A 21,187-nucleotide genomic window follows, 5' to 3' on the forward strand; every position below is an offset into this window, starting at 1 on the left:
CGGGCGGGAGCTGTCACACCCCCCTGCGCTCCCCGCCCCCTTCCCCTCCCTGGGACCGCCTGAGAGGGCGGAGAGGAGGCGCCGGGCCTGACGGTGGGGGAGGGTGTAGGGAAGGGGGCGGGCATGGGCCGGGGGTGGAGTCGGGACTCGGGGGTAGTAGGGCGGGGGCCAGCTGGAGACCCGAGAAACCCCAGGGGGCAGGAGCCGCCCCGGCTTGTGTGCCGGGGCCGCCGCGGCCGCGGTGTCGGGGTACGGGTCGTGAGTGGCGGCACCGGCCGCCACGTGGCCGGGAGGAGAAATGCAAACAAGGAAACCGGGGTGAAGGGGGAGGGGGGTGAGTCATTGCGGCCCCACCCGGGAGGGAAATCCGGGCTGGGGCCGCTTCCCGGCCGGGGGCGTCCTGCCTCCTGTTTCGGTTCAGGGTCTCGAACAACTCGGGGGAGGGACTGGGCTGCTTTCCCGTGGGGAATCCCGCTGCCGAGCCTCCCCTCCCCAAGACACACACACGCACACACACGCACGGACGCGGGTGGGGAAATTGAGGCCGGAGAAGAAGAGCGACTCTCCAGGAGGGATGGAGGCCGGAGTTGTGGCGGAGCTGTGGAAAAGAGGGGGTTTTCGAGAACCACGCCCGCAGCCCGCTCCCCGGCTGCCGGGCGGCTGGAGGCTGAGCCTCGGGATTCCAGAGTCCTCTGCAGGCTCTGGACCAAAGGCCCGTCGCCTTCCTGGGCTTCAGTGTCCACCACCGCGCAGATGGCCCAGAGCCGCCCTCTTCGCCCCACTCCAGCTTCGGAGAAGGAGGGGAGACAGTGGCCCCTCACCGCGACACCGAAGCGCCCAGTAATTGGTCAGGACAGGGATGAGGGTTTTGAAGGGACTCGCACACCCCGCCCCCAGCCTCCTAGGACTCAGGTTTTTGGCCCAGTCGCTGTCCCTTGCATTTTGCTGCTGTGCCTGCCTGAACTGGGGACTAGCCATACCTCCTGTTTGAAACGCTGAGCCCCCATCTCCCACCCGCGATTATTTTCTCAAAGACAGTTTATAATGGTGATTAAAATCTCAATTTTAATATGTATTTTAAAATCCACCCAGGAGCTTATGAAAATGAAAGTTTTATCCTCCCCGCTCCCCCCAATTCAGATTCCGTTCTATTGGCATGAAGTGGAAAATCTGTATTCTGAGCAAATATCCCAAGGTTGTCTGCTGGGTTCACATTTTCAGAAATGATGGTGGAGTTTTTCAGGGGAGAGGGGGAACCTGAGAATAAATTTTGCTCCACACGGAAACCCAGCCACCAGCACCCCACCCCCCTCCACCAACACATTCTGGGAATTTGCGAGAAGGGAGAACAGCTTAGCTGTTGGCAGGAAAGAATAACAGGCCGGGGGCACAGGGGTGCATGCCGAAGTGAGTTGAGGGGAGCGGAAGTTTTAGGTTGCTGGGGCTAGTGACCTGATCTAGAAGGTCTTACAGAGGAGTTCCAAGGGACTGGCAGTGGGGTCAGAAAGGGGTCCCCCATTTTGTCTTTATACCTGCCCTTACATGGGCAGGTGGAAAAGGAGCTGGAAAGTGGAGCAGGACATCTGCGTAGCTGCGGACCTCTCAGGAAGCCATGAAAGCCTGTAGGTGCCTGGCAGCCTTCCAAGTGCTTCATGTATGTAATCTCTGCTGCTTGATACCCTGTGAACCCACACTACCCTTATTCCCACTTTATATGCATGGGGAAACTGAGGCTCCGAGGTATTAAGTGACTGGCCAAGGTGACACAGCTAGCAAATGATGAGCTGGGGCTTCAGTCCAGGTTGCCAGGACCCACGTGTCCCCCATGTTATTCTGCATTGTGTATCCATCGTATTTGTTCTCCTAATCTGGACTCTATGCCTAAAAGAGAAAGCTGTGGAAAAAGAAATTGAGCATGCCTGCAGGGGTTGGGAGGTCCAAAGAAAGCCATTCAAATGGATGCAAGTGGAAGTGTCTCAGACCCACTTTCCCCTTAGCTACGTTCTCCTTCAACACTACTCTTTCCTTGCTTTTCTTTTCTCTGGGCTCTTTCTCATTTCCCCTCTCCTGGGAGACCTAGAGGTCTCCATTCTCATTACCTGAAGGCAAAGCCTCCTGCCCTCTCCTGCCCCCACCCCCAGGCAGCTGATGGGCCCAGGATTTTCCTGGTTTTTCCCTCTCCGGATTCCTGAGTGAGGGCTGCCTGGTAGAATGACCACACAACAGATGTTTAATCAGGGCTGAGGCCTGCAGGTGGCAGGGGACAAGGGGAGTGTGTCTGAGGAAGATATCCCAAGACAGACAGTGAGACATCTTGGGAAACCATCGTGCCCGCCCGGGGCACCCTCCACCCTCCCCTGACTGTCATCAGATGCCTGGAGTGTGTTAGGACAGATCAGTGATAACAGTTACCCTACCTCAGGCCCTGCTCTTGATCCATTATATACATGCACATTTTTAATCATTACAACAGTCCTATGAGATAGGTCTTATTGTCATCCCATTTCACAGATGAGGAAGTTGAGACACAAGAAAGTTAGATGGCCTACCCAAGCTCCCCCATAACTAGGAAAATGGAGAGCAGTGGGTTCTACCCAAGCCAGCAGGAGTCCTGTATGCTCTGTCATTCTGCAATCCTGCCTCTCAAATACATCGTCAGTTCCCACAATGGGGAAAAAGCCTTTACCCAGAGTCACTCCCCACGTAGCTGGGTGCATGGGCTCCAGAAGGAAGGGGAAGGAGAGGCACATGATGGAAGCTGAAGGGCAGGCCCCTTGTCCCAGTCTCCCCATATAAGGAACTCTCTGCTGGGGTCTGAGCCTCCTCTGCCCTGTTCCCTTCAGGAGGATGGTAGAGGACTGCAGAGGCCCCCAGGAATAATGGAGGAGGGTGCACAGGTCAGGAGAGTTTCTGGCCCCCTGGTTTGGACTTGGCTCTCTCCCACCCACTGAGGTCTCTCTGCTGAGCTGTCTACTCTCCGAGCCCACAGCTTCCTGGATCTTCCCAGGTGCCTCGTGGTAGGCATGTCTGGACTCCTTCCTCCTGCTCTGCATCTCCTCCCACTGCTCTCTGCTCCAGGAGCCCCACCATTGCCTAAGCCACCAACTAGATTCCTCCCTCTCTGCTTCCACATCCAATCAGCCATGCCACAACTCTATTACATTCAGCCCTTATGCCCTGGGGCCTGCCACTAGTGCTCTGGCCCAGGGTGACCTCTTCCAGCACTCACTACATGCAGGGTGCTAGGTCACTTTTCATCCCCAGAGCACTCTCTACTTGCAAGTGAGGACACTGAGGCACAGAGAGGTGCAGTAAGCTGCCTGCAGCCCCACAGTGGAGTTTGGTAGAGCCAGACCCAGGCAGCCAGACGGCCAAGCGCTCACTCCACCACTCTTGGGGACTGCCTCCCCACTGTGGCTTTCAGCCTCGCCCTCCTCACTGTCCTGTGCCAGGCTGCACGAATCCTCAGTTCATTCTGCCATATTTACCCGAGGGCCAGGAATGTTGCTCTTAAACTAGGAACCCAGAAGGGAGCAGACCCCGGGCTGCAGGGCACAAGGCCCCGGGGCTGTGGGGGCATAGGGCCAAGTGGAATTTTCTTTATCTCCTTAACACACCCATCTGGTCAGGCCTCCCTCACCCAGCACAGTATCTGATGTAGAGATTAGTAGTGGAAATGAAATGAATGGGAACTGTGGGAGACCAGCTGGTGCCCACCAAGGGCCTGTACCCCCTCACCCCCACCCCAATCCCTGGGGCCAGGGCGGGGGAGGGGCTGCTTTCCCCCCTGCCAGTGGTCTAGCTTCCGGGGCATCTGGTTCCATCTCCTTCCCTCCTCACTGCTTCCCTGCCACCTACTCTGTCCTCGGGTCCTGTGCAGCAGACTTAGCTCACAGCCTCAGCTCTGTCATCTGAGGTTGGTTGGGGGGATGGTCAGCAGGAGGTTAGAGGAAGTTTTAACTAATGGCCCTCTATGGGACTGCAGGAAAGGGCCAGGTTGGAAACCAGGGGATGGAAGGGCTCTGCCTGGGAACCTGGGCCTGCTGCAGCCTCCCTCCGCATCATCGCTGGGATTCTACCTGGGCCGTGGCCGATTGACAAGGGAGAGGAACTTGAGCCTAATACCCTCGTGGGGGCTCTGCCTCCTGGCCCTGGAAGGTTTCAAGTCCTCCCAGACCTGCCCAGGTACCTTGCTCTGAAGGTGGTTCCAGTTCAGTTCCCACCTCCCCTCCCTGCCCATTCCTGGGGTGGGGGGCTGAGGTCCGGAGCTGGAACACTAATGGGCATGAAGCCAAACCTTCTCAGGACCAGCAGGTTCCAGCCCGGTGCTCATGGGCCACTTTGACAGCAGTGGAGCAGGAGGAGAAGAGCAACGGGCTCCTGGCAAGTTGGGAGGGAAGGCTGGACAGGGCTGGGGACCGGGGACGATCTGATGGAGGCAGCAACAGGGACCCCATCATTTCCTGGAGGCATAGTCTCCCGGCTGGTGCTCAGGCTAGTCATGTGTGACGGGGGCAAGGAAACAATCACTGAGCAGGCCCGTGGTGGTGACGGTGGTGGCCGGAGGGTGAGGAGAGGCTGGGAGAGCAGGAGGGAAGGCAGGGACAGGTCTGGAGCTGCGTGGGAGGGAACAGGCCTGCCTAGCAGGCAAATGTGCTGTTCTATGAATGTGCATGAAGTAGGAGCTGCTTTGTCTCAAGCTGCTGCTTTTCAAGGGCTGTGTGTGTGTGTGTGTGTGTGTGTGTGTCCCAAATACCCAGGAGACCTGTATCTGACCTTGAGTCATTAGTGTAGGGAAGCAGCCACTCCAGGCCAGTTGTAGCCACGGCCCCTCAGGCTCTGATCACCTCTCCTTCCCCCTCACCCCTGCAGCTCTGTCAGGACTCCCAGCCTACACTTGCCTTTGCCCCAGCACACACCACTCCTAGCCATTCCCTGAGGCTGACCACCCACCCTACCTCCTCCCTCTTGCCTCTTCCCAGCATTCCTGCCTTCCCTAGTCTCAAGCCCTCCAGTCTTCCAACCCATCCTAAGCCCATGGCCTTTGTTCTGCACCTACTTGACCCTCATGTTCTAGACCCCGGCAGGAGCAGCTGCCGGAGCCCGAGGGGGTCTCCTGGGAGGGTCCCTGATGCTGCTTGTGAAATGCTCCATTCTCTCTGGATCTAGAACATTGGCTGAGAAGGGAAAAGGATGTGGAGAATTAGGTAAGCAGGCCAGGGAGAGAAGCCCTGTCCTCGCCTCAGAGCAGACCTCAATCCTGCCCCCAGATCCCAGTCAGGAAGAGCTGAGGCCAGGGAGGAAACTGATGAGTCCAAAGACTTCCTGGCAGCAGAACCACTACCCATTTCCTCTCTCCTGACAGGACCTGGGAGAAGCCCAGGGGAGGTTACAGGGATGGGGTCCATAGAGTGAAACAGAAAAGAGACGGGTCTACAGTTCTCACTGAGAGAGAGAGAGAGTCATAGGTCACTCCCTCCGCTCCTGGTGACAGCTCCAGGATGGGGAGATAACACCAGAGGCTCAGACCTCCCCCCCAGGCCTGGGCCTCAGGAAGTCCAGCTCCAGGATGGGGAGACAGCACCAGTGGCTCAGACCGCCCCCCCCAGGCCTGGGTCTCAGGAAGTCCTTCCTGCCCGTGGCCTTGGCCCCTCCTCCAGAGAAATGGAGACTCAGTACACTCCACTTAAACACTGTGCAGGGGCAGGTAGAGAGCCCACCTCAGAGTTTCTGTTCTCATTCCACAGAGGCCTCTTGAGGCCTGAATCCTGATTTCATCTTCCCTGATGCCCTTGGTTCTCCTTACGCCCAGGCGCCTCAGGCCTCAGCTGAAAGCAGGTACTTAGTGGGGCCCTCGGAGCCGGCTGCCCCCACGGCCTGCAAGGCCACACTCCTGGCGCTCACCACAGCCAACATGAAATCTCTTCTTAGTTATGACTGTGTTTCTTCCTTCAAGGGAATGTGATCTCCCAAATGGCAGGACCGGGCTTTGCTCTGTCAAGGCCACACAGACTTCACGCAGTCAGGACCTCATGCACAGAAGATCCTCAAGGGAGGTTTCTTGAATTCAGCAGGTAAATGAACTTCCCCCTCTCCTGCACCGGTCCTTTTCATTTCCCTCATGGCCGGCCCAGATCTGTCTTCCTTCCTGGTACCTTTCCGCCCAGCTCTAGCTCACCCTCCCTCCTCCAGGAAGCACCCTCAGATGCGGCCACCCTCCAGGCCCCTATTCTTGGGTCCCATGCTCTCCCATGCTCTGGACCAAGCACAGGTGACAGCCTTATTTCTAGTCCCTTTACCTCCCCCAGGGTCCTTGCAGCTGGACCAGGGCAGGATCCACATGTATTGATTAAACCTCTGGGGTAACTTTCTCATTCAATCAATCCAGTCACCAAACTCGAATCAACAGGGCAGGCTGTATACTTCCCTGAGCCAGGCTCCGATCTGCAGGAAATGCCAGCCCCCTCCCCTCCAGCCCTCAGTCCTCCCACTTCCCACAGCTCCGGGAGTAAGTCCCATGTGGAGGTGAAGGGCAGGCTCTCTCTCCCTCCCCACCCAACAGCAAGCCCACAGGGAAAGGGAAAGAGAGTTGGAGTCAGTACCTGTGGTCTAGGGTTCAGGTCGGAAGGTCGAGTTCCCCAGGGTATACTAGGAGAGACGAGCAGGCCTAGGACCCAAACTGCCCTCCCAAACGGTACGGAGGCTGTGATCTCTCTCTCTCTCTCTCTCTCTCACACACACACACACACACACACACTCACTCCCCACCTGCTGCCTCTGGCTTTGCCTCTGATGCTCACTTAGCACTTGACTTCAAAGAGCTGCGGCCCATGCTCAGCATTCTCTCACCCAACACTCTGTGGACTTCTAGGCCGTCAGTGGGCAGACAGAGGAAGTGGGGTCTCAGTGACAAGGCAGACTGAACAGTTTCACTCTCGCCCTAAGAAGCAAAGCCATCCCCCTTCTGGGGCAGAAGGCAGCCACAGCTCCTGGGAGGAGCCTGGGGTAGAGGGAGGGGGCTATGTGACACGGGGAGCCCTCAACTCAGGATGCTTTTCTACAGTCTGCACAGCTGGGTTGCTCATGATGGGCCCACACTCTCCCTTCAGTGAGCCTCTTGCTCCCCCTCTTAGAACAGTCCTTCTGCTCTGGTCCATCAGTCTGGCCTCAGGAGGAAGACAAAGCTTTAGGAAGGACATGGAGATCTTATTCAGGGCCTCAGCCTCGAACTCCACGAGAGCTGGGTGGGGGGGGGTGGCCAAGGGGCCTATGCGGTGTCTGGGAAGAATCTTACGGAACTCACCACCTAAATTCAAGCAAGGAGATTTTTAGCCCGACTTCCAAAAGCCCGGCCTCAAGACACAAGATTGGAGAAGGCTGCCCCCTAGAGCTAGGATCAAAGAATTCTTTTTTTAAAAAGATTTTTTATTTATTTGCCAGAGACAGAGAGAGTACACACAAGCAGGCAGAGAGGCAGGCAGAGGCAGCGAGAGAAGCAGGCTCCCTGCTGAGCAAGGAGCCCGATGCGGGACTCCATCCCAGGATCCTGGGATCATGACCTGAGCCGAAGGCAGCGGCTTAACCAACTGAGCCACCCAGGTGTCCCAGGATCAAAGAATTCTTTACGGAGAGCCATGCATTATTCAATTTATTGTACAAATGTTCACTGAGTTTCTCCCTAGACACCTGGCCTTAGACTAGGTCCTGGGAATACAGAAGCAATCGAGACAGGCAATAGTGTGACCGTCATGGTTTGCCCTAGACTAAGGGACTTCCTGGGGTGTGGGATTTCTAGTGGTAAAACCAAAACAGCCCTGGGCAAACCAAGGGGAGTCGGACCTTATCAAATAAAGCCGCTGGAGGTCATATTCCGAAGGGGTAGGAGAAGTGGGGGCCCACAAGGGTAGACAAACACAATTTCACATAGTCTTGGGTACCATGAAAAACATAAAACCAGGTGGCAGACGGTACTCAAGAGAGGGAGCACAGCATTGCCTCTCGGAGGAAGTAGAATCTGAGCTAATGAATGAGGAGGAGGAATCGATCTTCAAGGCACTCAGAGAAGGGATTTCCAGGCCTGAAGTCCAAAAACCCTGGGGGCAGGAACAAGGTTGGTACATTCGAGAAACAGAGAGAAGGCCCGTGTGCCGGAATCGGGATGACCGGTCAGAGTAGTTGGAGTGGCAAGGCCCCGCCGATCAGTTTACTCCACCAGAGATGAGAAGCCCACGGAGGGGTTAAGCAGGAGAGTGCCATGTTCTGCTTGTTACGGTTAAAAAATCGTGCCAGCTGCTGGCTGGAGAATGGGCTGGAAGCGAGAGGACCTAAGTCTTAGGAAGATTACTGAGACGGTGATGTCCAGGCTAGATCTGACAGGGAAAGACAATTGTAGAAGAGAAAGCATTCAAGAGACTAGTTCAGTGGTACGGAGTGGGACCACTAAGGTCCTATCTGGAGAAAGGCCACGACAATGGGAAAGAATGGACGGATTTCTGTTGTGTTCTGCAAAGCACAGGAGTGTGTCCACACATACACGTCTTCCCGCGTCAGCTTCTTTGCCAGTGGGCAGCTGGGGATGGTGGTGGCTGGACTAGGGTGGTGACAGGGAGAAGGTGAAGAAGGACAGGGCAGACCCCGCTGAATGACAATGTATTGGATGTGGGGAGGAAGGAAAGCGAGGACTCAGAAACGATGCTGGGGTTTGGGACTGGAGCCACAGTAAACAAGGACATGCCCAGAAGGCATGCCGAGATCCCTCTGTGTGGGGAGTAAGGAGCAGAGAGGAGGAAGCCCTGGTGAGTCCAATAAACTCAGTCAACCCAAATACAGCTCCGTGGGGTTATCCTTGACGTAGTGTTGGGGGAGATGTGTGTCTGGAATGTGCCTGCTTTGGGGCAGTGAGGAAGGAATGTCTTGGGAGGCAAGATGCCTGCAGGTGGGAGAGTCTGTCTTAATATTGGTGGGGCCCAATTTGAAAGTGACTCCCGAGGGCCAGGTAGTTCAGACAGGGTTAGCCTTATGGGATCTGTTCACATGACCTGAAATGGCATGAGGGGTGGTGCCTTAAGGTAATCAGGTTAGCTGTAACAAACAACCTGCAAATCTCAGTGGCTTAGCACAACACTCACATTACAGTTCTATGGGGACAGAGTGAGTGGTTTTGTTCCATTCATTCAGGGGTCCCAAGCTCCTTCCAACATGTGGGTCCACCACCTTCATTGGCCCCCGAAATCCTGACAGAATGGAAATAGGGAAGGGGTATGCGGAAGATTTTTATGGGTCCAGCCCGGAAAAGACACACATTGCTTCCACTTTGATTCCATTGTTCAGAACTTAATCCTGTGGCATTAGTCTCACTGCAAGGACACTGGGAAGTGTCCCAAGTTCAAATTTAGTGGGTGATGTGCCAGAAGAAGGGTTCCTAATGGTGAGCATTAGTGAGCAAGGAGAGGGGCTATCTATCTCAAGGTGGGGATCGCGCTACGGTGTCTGTCTTGGGTTGGGACGGGAGTGTGTTCTCTGAAAGCACCTCGGAAAGAAAGCTGATGTGGGAAGACGTGTATGTGTGGACACACTCCTGTGCTTTGCAGAACACAACAGAAATCGTCCATTCTTTCCCATTGTCATGGCCTTTTTCCAGATAGGACCTTAGTGGTCCCACTCCGTACCACTGAACTAGTCTCATGAATGCTTTCTTTTCTACAGTTGTCTTTTTCTGTCAGATCTAACCTGGACATCACCGTCTCAGTAATCTTCCTAAGACATGACTTATTTCCTGCTACTCCAATTCAATGAGGACAATAATAACCATCTTAAGAATAGCGAAAATAACTTGTTGGATGACAAGTTACTGCTCTAACTGCAGTATGTCTATATGTCTCAGTTGTTATAACAAGCCTACTAAGTGTCATCAGCCTTCCCAATTTACACACAGAGCAACGGGGGTCCTGAGAGCTTCCTGTGCTATCGCAGCCATTAGCCACCTGTAGTTATCTAAATTAAAATTAAAAACTAAAAATTAAACATTCAGCTCCTCTGTCACGCTAGCCCGGTACCAAGTACTCCGTAGCCAAACCTGTGTAGCAGGTACCATTTTGGAGAGCACAGACCTGGAGTAGTTTCTTGGCAGAAAGTTAGAAAGTTCTGTTGAGTTATGGGAACTTGCCTAGGGTCACACTGTTGAGTAAGTGGCAACCCCATCTGAGTATAAAATCTTCCAAGGGCTCCATATTACCTCCACAATCAAGAAGAAGGTTCAGCTTTCTCCTAACCTTTCTGGACAACCTGGGCCAGCTACAGTTAAGTAATTATTTCTCCTTAATGTCTTGTAAGCTCTCCTATTGCAGAGCAATGCCTTTGCTTGCTGCTCTCCAATACTCCCACTACGTACACTCAGAATATTTTCACTCCCCTCGTTTCTGTCCGCCCAGATAATTAATTCCTATATGACTGTTAAGGTTCAAATAGCTTCAGTATCTATTTTTTTAAAAAGATTTTATTTATTTATTTGACAGAGAGATCACAAGATCACAAGTAGGCAGAGAGGCAGGCAGAGAGAGAGGGAGGAAGCAGGCTCCCTGCTGAGCAGGGAGCCCAATGCGGGTTCGATCCCAGGACCTGAGATCATGACCTGAGCCGAAGGCACCCCACTGAGCCACCCAGGCACCCCAGCTTCAGTATCTATTGAATCAGTTCCCTCTTTTCCCTTGTCACTCTCTCAGTGGAACCCCCTTTCGGCAACCCCCATCTCTTGCCTTGGCAGCTGCAGTACAGTAGCTAATCATACTTATTGAGAACCTAGTATGTGCTAGGCACGCTTCTAAGCACCGACTCCTCGGCACAACACAGGAAGTCAAGATCCCTGCTGTGCCCATTTTACAGATGGGGTTGCTAAGGCACAGCAAGGGGAAGGACTTGTCCAAATGAGCTCTCCGCTTCTAGTCTTTTCATGTGCAGCTGGTCCTCACGCTATTACCCTGACCACATTTCTAGAACAGAGCTCTTACTTCCCTCCCCTTAGCAGAGCACAAAGGCCCTTTATGTTCAGAATATTTCTAACTTCAAAATCCACCATTCTGCCCACAGGCCACAAACCATTTTACAGTTTCCCCAAATCTGCCCTGTTATTTCTTCCCTCTGGGCTGCACACGTGCCGTTCCCACCACCTGAAATGTTAGCCCAGCCCAGCCAGCACTAAAGTCATCTGTGGCAGGGTACTCTGAACCATGGGGCTCACTCCCTTCTCTGGCTGCATCACCGGCTCCCAAAGAAGGGCTGAGTGATGAGCTTATCACATGAAAAGTACTTCTCATTCAAGAACACACTTCCGAGGGACCTCTGGTTAAGCATTTGCCTTCAGCTCAGGTCATGATCCCAGGGTCTGGGGATGGAGTCCGCATAAAAAATACACTTCCAAGGGGCTCCTGGGTGGCTCAGTTGGTTGAGCAACCGCCTTCGGCTCAGGTCACGGTCCTGGAGTCCGGGGATTGAGTCCCGCATCGGGCTCCCAGCTCCATGGGGAGTCTGCTTCTCCCTCTGACCTTCCCGCCTCTCATGCTCTCTCTCACTGTCTCTCTCTCAAATAAATAAATAAAAATCTTAAAAAAAAAAAAATACACTTCCAAGATCCAAATTTAAGAAGCCATGGATGGAGTCGGGGTTTTTTGTTGGTTTGTTTGTTTCTTTGTTTGAGAAGCTCCCAGACTATTCTGAAGTGAGGCAAGTGTGGTTCACACAGCTTTATATGACTCCCTGGGCAATTCATCTTGTCCTGCCTAGACTTCTTATAATGATCACCTTTATCATTATTTAGTGCTTACCCCATCCACTGCCTTCACCTATTCCACAATGTTCATTAAGGGGTACTAGGTGCCAGGCACTCTTCTAGGTGTCCCTGTGAATGAAAGTGGCATAGTCCTTATTCATAGAGTTTACATTCTAGAAGGTTGTGGTAGGCAGAATAATGCCTCCCTAAGATATCCATGTTCTGATCTCCAAAATTTGTGAATATGTTGCTGTAATGGTAAAAGAAATTTTGCTGATGTGATTAAGGTAACGAAGTGGCAAAATTAGCTTGGATTATCTGGGTTCTTTTTTTTTTTAAAGATTTTATTTATTTGTTTGTTTGTTTATTTGAGAGAGACTGCACTTGGCCGAGTGGGGCAGGGACAGAGGATCTCAAGCACAGAGCCCCATTCGGGACTTAATCTCAAGACCCTGACCTGAGGTCATGACCTGAGCCGAAACCAAGGGTCTGACGCTTAACCAGCTGAGCCACCCAGGTGCCCCAGATCATTCAGATTCTTAGTCATAAGTGTCCTTAGGAGGGAAGTGGGAGGGAGCAGAGTCCTCAGTGGAGAAGGTGTGACAACAGTAGCAGAGGTCAGGTTAATGTGCTTGTTAGCTTTGAAGATGAAGGAAGAGGGCCATGTGTCAAGGAATGAGGTGGTTATAGAAACTGGAAAAGCAAAAGAAGCTGATTCTCCCCTCCAGCCTCCAGAAGCAGGGCAGCCCTGCCATCTCTTTGGTTTTAACCCAGTGAGACCTACTGTTGGACTCCTCACCTGCAGAACTGTAGGAGAATAAATATTTGTTGCTTCAAGCAACAAATTAGATTTGTCATGATTTGTTAGAGCCACAAAAGGAAACTAATAGGGATACTGGCTACTTATTTTGTGCAGGGATATGATGATGGGCCTCCCCAACTAGATTATATGTGTTTGAAGGCTCTGTGTTATCTTCGACTTTCCCTCCCAGCTCCCAGGAGGAAGCGGGGCTCACAGGCGAAGCTCAATATACTCCTGTATAGATTCTGAGAGTGGGGGTGATGTTTGGTAGGATTTGGGGTGGGGGTGAAGCTTATGACCATGAAAGGAAGGGGAAGCTGTCAGCGCCGGTCAAGTGTTTGAGGATAAGAAGTGATGGTCACAGTGCAGGGGTTCTCAAATGTCAGTGTGGAGAATCCTCTGAGATGCGCACAACGTCTGGGGGAGGGCACCTGGTGGAAAGGAACAGGGTGGAGGGAATCCTATTCACTGTGTACTTGCATGTTTCTAAACTTTTACATCTTAACTTTCAAAGAGAAATTTAAATTTGAAAAGAGAATTGTGATCAGAGAGAAAAATTTTGAAGTCCTCGCCGCTCCTGACTTGTGTAAATGTAAATTTCCGGGCCCGGCCCAGCCCCGAATATCTCCACAGGGTAAGTCTGAGGATGAGCCCTGGAACGTGACTTTTTTTTTCCCCAGGCACCCCCAAACAACCGGGCGGCCCCAGCAGCTCACTTGGAGAAGCTCCGGCCGCGCGGCGCGGGTTCCGGGCACGGGCGGCCTCCGGCCGGGGAGGGCGCTGTGCCCGCGGCGCGGGGGGCGGGCCGGGGGCGGAGCGCGGGGCGGCCGGCGGCTCCCGGCTCCTGGCTCCCGGCTCGCCGCCCCGGCTCCGGCCCTGCACCTGTGACTGTCGCGGCGCTCGCCCTCCCCGCCCCGCGCCCGCAGCCCCATGGCCCCGTCCCGCCTGCAGCTCGGCCTCCGCGCCGCCTACTCCGGCCTCAGCTCCGCGGCCGGCTTCTCCATCTTCCTCGTCTGGACCGTGGTGTACAGACAGCCGGGGACAGCGGCCATGGGGGGGCTCGCAGGTACGCTGGGGGTTGGCATGGAGCGGGAGGGCGCGGGGTCCCGGCTACGGGCGCGCGGCGGCGGGAGGCGCTGTCGGCTGCTCCGGGAGGCTCCTCGCGGGCGGCGCTTCCCCGGGGACCGGGGCGGAGGAGGCTGTTTATCCAAAAGCGTCCGTGGGAAGCGCAGGCCCGGCGCGGGCCCGGGCGCCTGCAGAAGCGGATGCCCGCCCGTCCCCCGCCGCCACTGCCACTGGCACCCGCCTGCCGCGCCGCCGGCCCAGCCGCCCGGTGACAGTGTCCTCCCTGCGCGCCCGCCGGGCTGCCACCCTCCGCTCGCGCCCCTCCCCTGGGGGCTGGGTGAGGCAGAGGAGGAGTAAGCCGAGAGGGCCGGGGGGTCCTGGGGAAGCCCATCTCCTCCCGCCAGCGCGGACCCCACCTCCAGCAGAGCCCTCAGCCGAGCCCGGGGAGGGGGCACCGCGCGAGGGAATCGGGCAGAAAGTGGACATTTTCTTCCCACCACGGTGTCTCTGCCACGCCTCCGCTGTGGCTCCTCGGCCAAGGTCTGCTGAAGCCTGTGCTGGTGCCTTTTCTGGACTTGAAAGAGCAGAGGGGAGGCGAGTGTTGGAGGGAGAGCGTCAGGTTGCTGCTGGAGACAGGATCCTCACCAATGCTGTGTCTTCACTGTGCACCTGCCGACACCCAGTGAACCTCTCTGGGTTGCAGAATCCGTGTGAAGACAAAACATACTATTCCTACTCACGAACATTTTTTCCGAGTACTTTCTGTGTGTCAGTCACCGTGTTAAGCAGTGTTTCAATCATCTTGTTTCATCTTTACGTTAGTCCTATGCGGTGGGCATTATTATTGTGCCCATTTCACAGACAAGGCTTGAACTGAGGCTAAGAGTAAATAAATAGCTTGCCCAGGGCTACACAGTTACACAAAACAGTGTGTGTGGGGAAGAACTTTGGGGAAAAAAAAAAATACCTGTAAGGATATTACTTTTACATATGGTGATCTCATTCCATTCCTAAAATCCTCTGCCCCAGAAAGCCGTAGATGTACTCACTGAAAGAAACTAGACTTAGTCGTTGCCACCAAGCCTACTGAGGGCTGTCCCTGGGTAGAGAAGGAACGGGAGGTGGGGTTTCTGCCTTAATAGAGGGGCATACAGAGCTGCAGCCTAAGCAATGCCCCCACAGAGTCCTTGGGGGGCACCCTGGCTGGGCTGCTCTCAGGCCTGCCTAGAGGTCCCCCCACCCCCACCCGTGGGTTCCTGGCCTCCCTGGAGGCAGCCAGCCCAGCACTGCTCAGTTCTCTACAGACCTCTGGATCCCCTCTCCCCACATCCAGCTGCTCTATTCCTCAAGGTTCTCTCCTTGCAGTTTTGTGTGTTTGCTCCTGGGAAGGAGGGGTCTTCCAGCGAGGGCCTGTGGCCACAGTGACACCTGAGATGGAGGGGCTGGTGGGGTCGGAGGAGGGAGGGCTGTCCCTGGGATCCGAGCTGGTGTTGTTAGAGTCTGGTCCAGAGCAGCTGAGCCCGGTGGAGCTGAGTGGAGCTGAGGCCTCCTGGGCCTCAGTTTCCTCATCTGTAAGAAGTGGGAAGAGACAGCACTGAAAGAGGTGATCTCGGGGGCCCCTCCAGGGACAGTTTAGAACGCTCTGCAGCGATCATCCCACAGCTGCCTCTCGGGAGGCTGTGGAAGAGGCCCGTAACTTGGGCTCCAGGGAGTGTGGGCTTTCCCTCTGACCTGAACCCTGCCCTCTCTCCCTCCCCGAAGGCTTCCCTCAGCCTCTGAGGCAGGCCAGCTGTGCAGCTGCCTGCAGGGAGAGAAGCAGGGGCAGCAGCAGCTGGAGCAGGGCCTGGCGCCTCCCAGGCAGTCTGGGCTTGTGGACGACTGGGAGGTGGCAAAGGATGAGCCATGCCGCTTGGCAGTGGTGGGTCTTCGGGCAGGCAGAGGGCTGGCCAGGTCAGAGCCACCAGCCCTCCCCACCTCGAGTGGGTTCTGAGAAAGTCTGTAGCCAGTCAGCCTTCTTCCTCTTTTGGGGGGAAGCATCAGCAGATTTACTGACTTGTGAGCACCCCACTTCTGACTCGGCATTTTCTAGCCCAGAAACTGCTGAGTCACCCGAGGGCAGCCCCAGCAGGCTCCTTCTCCCCTGCATACCAGGCTGATGGGGGTGCTGGTTTCTAAGGGAGTGTCGGCCCTGGGGCCCCAGGGGCCATGGGTGGAGATGCACTGTCTCCCATCCTGGTGGGTGTCTGGCAAGAAGCGGCTTGGAGGAAAGGCAGTTGCAGAGAAAATGGTTTTGCCCTGGGAATCCTGGGGAAACACAGACTCTCATCCCAGGTCTAACAGACCAAGGAAAGGGGAAAAGAATGGAAAAAGTTGCCCCAGGAGTCTAAATGGCTTTGTGTTCTTCCCACATGACCTGGGAGTGAGAGGAGCCCTGGGGCTCGGGGCCTGGCTTTTCCCCAGGCTGGTATAGAGGGCAGAGGTGCATGAACAGACTGGGGCCCTGGCCCCAGGGTCCCACCTGTCTGAGTGTCTCTGTGGGCCCCTCTGTCCTCCTCCCAGCTCCTCATCTCCATCCCAGGCCCTGTGGTACTCTCACTGGCCAGCTCCGACCCTTCCTTGCCCTTGGGCTGCCAGCTGCGGGCCCCCAGTGGAGCAAGGGCTCTGCTCATTGAAGTGGTGCAGTGGGGTGGGGGCCGAGGGTGAGTATGCAGCTGGGTGGGCCTGGGGAACTGACCATCCTGCCCAGAGTGTCCTCAGGAAGCGAGTAAAACTGAGAGGCAATTGCTTCCTGCCTGAGGTGTGGGAGGGGACCCGTTGGGGGTCCTGCTCCCTCACTGCCCACCTTGGGGGAGGTCCCTGGTCCAAGGACAGCGGTGGGAGCCCGGGTGTGTAAGAATGGACCTGCTGCCAGAAGTGGCTTGTGTGTATCTGGAGGCAAGGCCTATGCGCAGGGGAAGTGAGAGGAGTTTAAGGTTGGGCCTGCTTTTTAACAAAGAACTATACACAGGACACCTAAAATGGTCATCTTCCTTTTCCTAGCCCTTTTTGGCATGTGGGTGTATGGCAGTGGGTGGTGAGGGTGGTGTCTGGGGGCACTCCTGCAGCCGGCCAGTGGACCAACACATGGCATTTCCACAGGCCCCCATTTCAGCATTTCCTAACCCAGAAATTGCTGAGTCACCGAGGAATTACTCTGCCCTCCTTATTTTTCTCCTAAGCTGACTCCAGGATCTTCAGGTGGTGGAGGATCTCCAAGCTCATCCTGTCCAGCCCCTCCATGCCACTCCAGGCCCTCCATGGAGTACTGAGCCGACCGAGGGCGGGTGGCGCTGTCCCAGACAAATGCCCGTCTGACTGTCCTGGGATGCACTCAGGAGCAACATGCCTTCTTCCCGGGGCCCTTTAAGGACTCACACACCATCCCCAGATGAACACTTAGGATGCACGTGAGAGGTCTGAGAAATGTTTCTGGGCACCTGCTCTAGATCGTGTAAGGTGTAAGCAGAAAAGCCCGGAGATCATATTTCTGCCCACCTCCAGCCTGCTCTGGCTTCCTGTCTGGGTGGGGATGGAAAGACGCTTGTTCCCAGTTCACCCTGATCTCAGGAGTGGCAGGACCCATGTTGCAGGCCCCAGACCCCCCCACAGAAGGAGGGGCAGAGCTGGGAGAGCCTGGGTCAAGCAGGGTGGGACAGGAGGTGGGGGGTGGGCAGCTGGCAGGGCTGAGCCCTCACTAGGGTGGGAGTGGCTGAGTTTCCAGACTGACAGGACCTTTGGGTTCACCCATTTTCTAGACGGGGAAACACCAAGGCTCTGAGAGGTCATGAGCAGCACAGCAGTGCCAGGCCCCAGACTTCCTGGCTCACAGTCCCGTGGCTTTGTGTCCCACGCCAGGCTGCCCGAATTGTGACAGCTGCCGAGCTGAGAACCAGAGCCTAGTTCTGTAACCGTGCCCTCCGCCCCTGCCAGCCTCTTTTCCCTCCTAACTTCAAAAAGAGAGAGAGAGAGAAATATCTTGGGCATATAAAAAAGGCTAGATGATTTCATGAACTCCCTTATACTTAGCACTCAGTCTAAGAAATAAAATATTACAGACCCAGTCAAAGCATGCTCCCGCCCCCATCTCCCATCCACTTCCCGTCCTTCTCGCCCTTGCTCAAGAGAACCACTTTCCCCAACCAGATGCCCGCCCTTCCGACACCCAGATGCTCCTCTGCCTGTAGAGTGTGCGGCTGGCTGCCTGCTGGAAGCGTCTCTCGGTGGCTCTGCCTCTTTCCTCATTCCTTCCTCGCAGGGACCTGTGGCCCTGCTGTGGGCCCTTGCCAGTGCGACATAGTTGTCCCACTCCTGGGGCTGCGCCGGCAGGCACGGCCTGGCACTGAGGGTACTCATTGTATCTGCTGAGCAGCAGCTGGCATCTGGGGAAGTGCCCGGCCAGGCCCAGAGGGCAGGCCCTGGAGAGGCTGGGGGCATCTGGCCTGCCCTCTCAGCAAACCAGAGGGAGTGACATGGTCAAGAGCAAGAGGGCCACTTGGACGCTGGGTGGCCTTGGGGGTCTCACCACTGGACCTCTTCACTCTGTAGGAGCAATCCAGAGAGTTCTGAAAGGGCCCCATAGGGGCCACAGACCTTGGAGGGGCGAGAGGGCCCTCGGTGGGTGGTAGCAGGTTCTGGAAAGCAGGCCCGACTGCAGTGATTCCCAAACCTTCTGATATCCGGACCGCTTCACATGCTTGAAAAGTAGTAACACCCCAAAGAAATCTTGTTTGTGGGTTATATCTCTCGATGCATACCATACCAGAAATTAGGACGCATTTACAAGCATTTATTTTTTTAATCTAAACATTTCAGTTGTTGTTTATTGTCATCAAATATCCAGTGTCCTAATTTTTCTGCTTGTTTCATAATGTTTTTTAAAAATTTTTTTTAATTTATTTTTAAATTTAAATTCCATTAATTAACATATAATGTATTATTTATTTCAGAGTTAGAGGTCTGTGAGTCATCAGTTTTCTATAATACCCAGTGCTCATTACAAGCATTTTACAGTAATATGAAAAATAACATTGTGTTAGCATAAATAACATATTTGTGTAAGAAATAGTCATTTTTTTTAAAACAAAAAAATGAGGGGGAAAGAATGCCATGGTTTCCTATCTTTGCAAATCACTTTAACATCTGGCTTAACAGAAGATGGTAGATTCTCTTATCTACTTTTGCATTCAAGTTGGTGATGCCAGAGGCCTTGTAGCCTCCAGAACATTCCACCCTGGGGTCAGAAAGCAACGAAAGTGGAAAGCCAACATTACCTTAGTAATATTATGCAAACAGCACTGGCCTCTGGGGCCAAAGGGTCCTGGGAGGTCCCTGGGGTCCCGGGCTGGAGGCCGGGTGAGGAGGCAGGGGAAGGGCGGCTCCCTCGGCTGACGGGTCTGTCCCCGCAGGTGTGCTGGCGCTGTGGGTGCTGGTGACGCACGTGATGTACATGCAGGATTACTGGAGGACCTGGCTCAAGGGACTGCGTGGCTTCTTCTTCGTGGGCGTCCTCTTCTCGGCAGTGTCCGTTGCCACCTTCTGCACCTTCCTTGTGCTGGCTGTCACCCGACACCAGAGTGAGGGCGGTCAGGGAGGGAAGGGCGTGGGAGGGCCCGTGGGGGACTTAGGAGGATTCTGGTTCTGGTTCCAAAGCTTACGTCCTGGGAGCTTGGGCAGCCCACTTAACCTACCCGTGCCTGGGTTTTCTCAGTGAGGGGGAAGCAGTACCTAGACGACCTCCCCGCCTCGGGTTGGAAGGATTCACTGAAACTTGTGGGAGGTGTTGCGCTGGGTGGACTCTGCAGGTGGGCAGCCGGCAGTTTTTATTAGTTCTAGGGGTTGGTCTTTCTGCCCAGCTCTGGGATGGGAGTGCCCCCTGGTGGCTGCGGCCAGCAAGTAAGCAAAGGCTCTTCCTGCCACTAAGGAGTCTAAAGCTTCCAGCAGGGTCCAAGTGGCCCAGGGTCAATGTAGAAGGGCAGAGCAGGTGGTACAGAGCCGGGATTGGCCAACTCTGACCTTCCCTCAGCCCTACGGCCTCCTGCCTGCAAACCCCAAATGCTCTAGAAGTGCTTATCACATTCCACCTCTCCTGGTGGGGAGAGGTGGCCCTGGGCTTGTGGCATGGTGGCTGGAGTCCAGGGCAAAGCCCTCTCAAGTCAGGCATGGCCTGGCACTGAGGGTGGGGTTCCTCTCCCCTGCAGGCCTCACGGACCCCAACAGCTACTACCTCTCCTGTGTCTGGAGCTTCATTTCCTTCAAGTGGGCCTTCCTGCTCAGCCTTTACGCCCACCGCTACCGGGCTGACTTCGCCGACATCAGCATCCTCAGTGATTTCTGACCCACGGGGTGAGGCTTCTATACCCTGGGGGTCCTCAGGACCTGGACTCAGACTCTGAGACACTGGGCAGGCCTGCCGCACCCCCTGGACACCCTGGATCTGCGGCAGAAGAAACACTGCAAGAGGACTGCATTCCCCCAGGAAGCTGTCCTGTCCCCTTTGTGGGACACATGGGTGCGGTGGAAAGGGGTCCTTCCTGCCATGTTGCTCCTCATCGGCCTGGCTGGAGGGCAGCTTTAGACCTTTTCAGATGGATCTATTTTCTTAGCACTCGGTGAGGAATCTTCGTAAGCAGGGCCAGGGCAGTGAGTGGAGGGGTAGGGCAGTGAGCCTTGGGGCTCTGCCTGGGGGCACTCTCCCTCAGGCAAGGCTGAGAACCTGGGAGTCAAGTCAAGTAAGGGGTCTCTACGGGAGACCTCCCAACCCCAACCCCAGCCCCCCATCCTGTTGTCCTTTGAGAGTCAGGTAGTTTAACCCGTCAGTCCCAGGGATGGCAACACTTGGTTCTCTTTTCCCAAGGCCTGGGGACCTGAGTGGAGAGTTGACTGTCCCTCTCCTGGCCAAGGGCTGGTATCCCAGGAGTGTGCTGGAGCCAGTCATCTCCTTCACCACACCACATACTCCGAAGCAGGACTCCCTGAACAAGGCCAAACTAGGTGTCTGGGGAAGGTACCCTGCCCCCAGAAGGGCTCCAGGGAAGGGGCAGCATGGCGCAGGCCGGAGGGAGCCCCGCGGATCTGTGCCCATGCACCCACAGCCCTGTATTTCCATCACTTCTCACATGTGTCACCCCTGGCCACGAGACAGTCCTCTACTCCCCCACTCACTGCCCTTCGCCTAGAGCTCTCGTCTTTGAAAATCTCCCTTCTGAAGGACAAAATCTGCTTTTCTGCCTATACACGGGCACAAGGGCTCACTAACTCAGGAGGGAACTATTGTTACATACACCTTTTTACGTTAGGTTGCCATTTTGCACGGTCTGCCCTTTTCCCCCTGATATGTCCTGCCCTTCAGCTGTTTTGCCTTATCTGTGTCACTGTCACTTTAGCAGAAATACAGCGGCCATTTGTACCCAACAGCCTCTGGTGGTTTCTTGTGGTGGACTCTTTTGGGGAGTTGGGGGGGGGGGTGGGTGCTGTGGGAGTGGTCAGAGGGAAGGGTGGTGGTGGCCAGTCTCGAGGTG

The 21,187-nt window shown here is 55.2% G+C and overlaps 1 protein-coding gene and 1 long non-coding RNA gene across 2 annotated transcripts; both read left to right on the forward strand.

Moving 5' to 3' along the window:
* The first annotated feature begins 29 nt into the window (after positions 1-29).
* Positions 30-13,353, forward strand: LOC116593688. Its single transcript, XR_004286943.1, has 3 exons — positions 30-5,207; positions 5,748-6,074; positions 13,247-13,353. It is a non-coding gene; the product is annotated as an uncharacterized LOC116593688 (long non-coding RNA).
* A 25-nt stretch (positions 13,354-13,378) lies between these two features.
* Positions 13,379-20,280, forward strand: SLC48A1 (solute carrier family 48 member 1). Its single transcript, XM_032348001.1, has 3 exons — positions 13,379-13,632; positions 19,076-19,243; positions 19,868-20,280. The coding sequence occupies exons 1-3, from the start codon at positions 13,497-13,499 to the stop codon at positions 20,002-20,004; spliced, it is 441 nt and encodes a 146-aa protein (XP_032203892.1). The 5' UTR covers positions 13,379-13,496; the 3' UTR covers positions 20,005-20,280.
* The last annotated feature ends 907 nt before the right edge of the window (positions 20,281-21,187 follow it).

The sequence above is a fragment of the Mustela erminea genome, chromosome 6 (assembly GCF_009829155.1).
Source record: "Mustela erminea isolate mMusErm1 chromosome 6, mMusErm1.Pri, whole genome shotgun sequence".
NCBI classification, from domain to species: domain Eukaryota; kingdom Metazoa; phylum Chordata; class Mammalia; order Carnivora; family Mustelidae; genus Mustela; species Mustela erminea.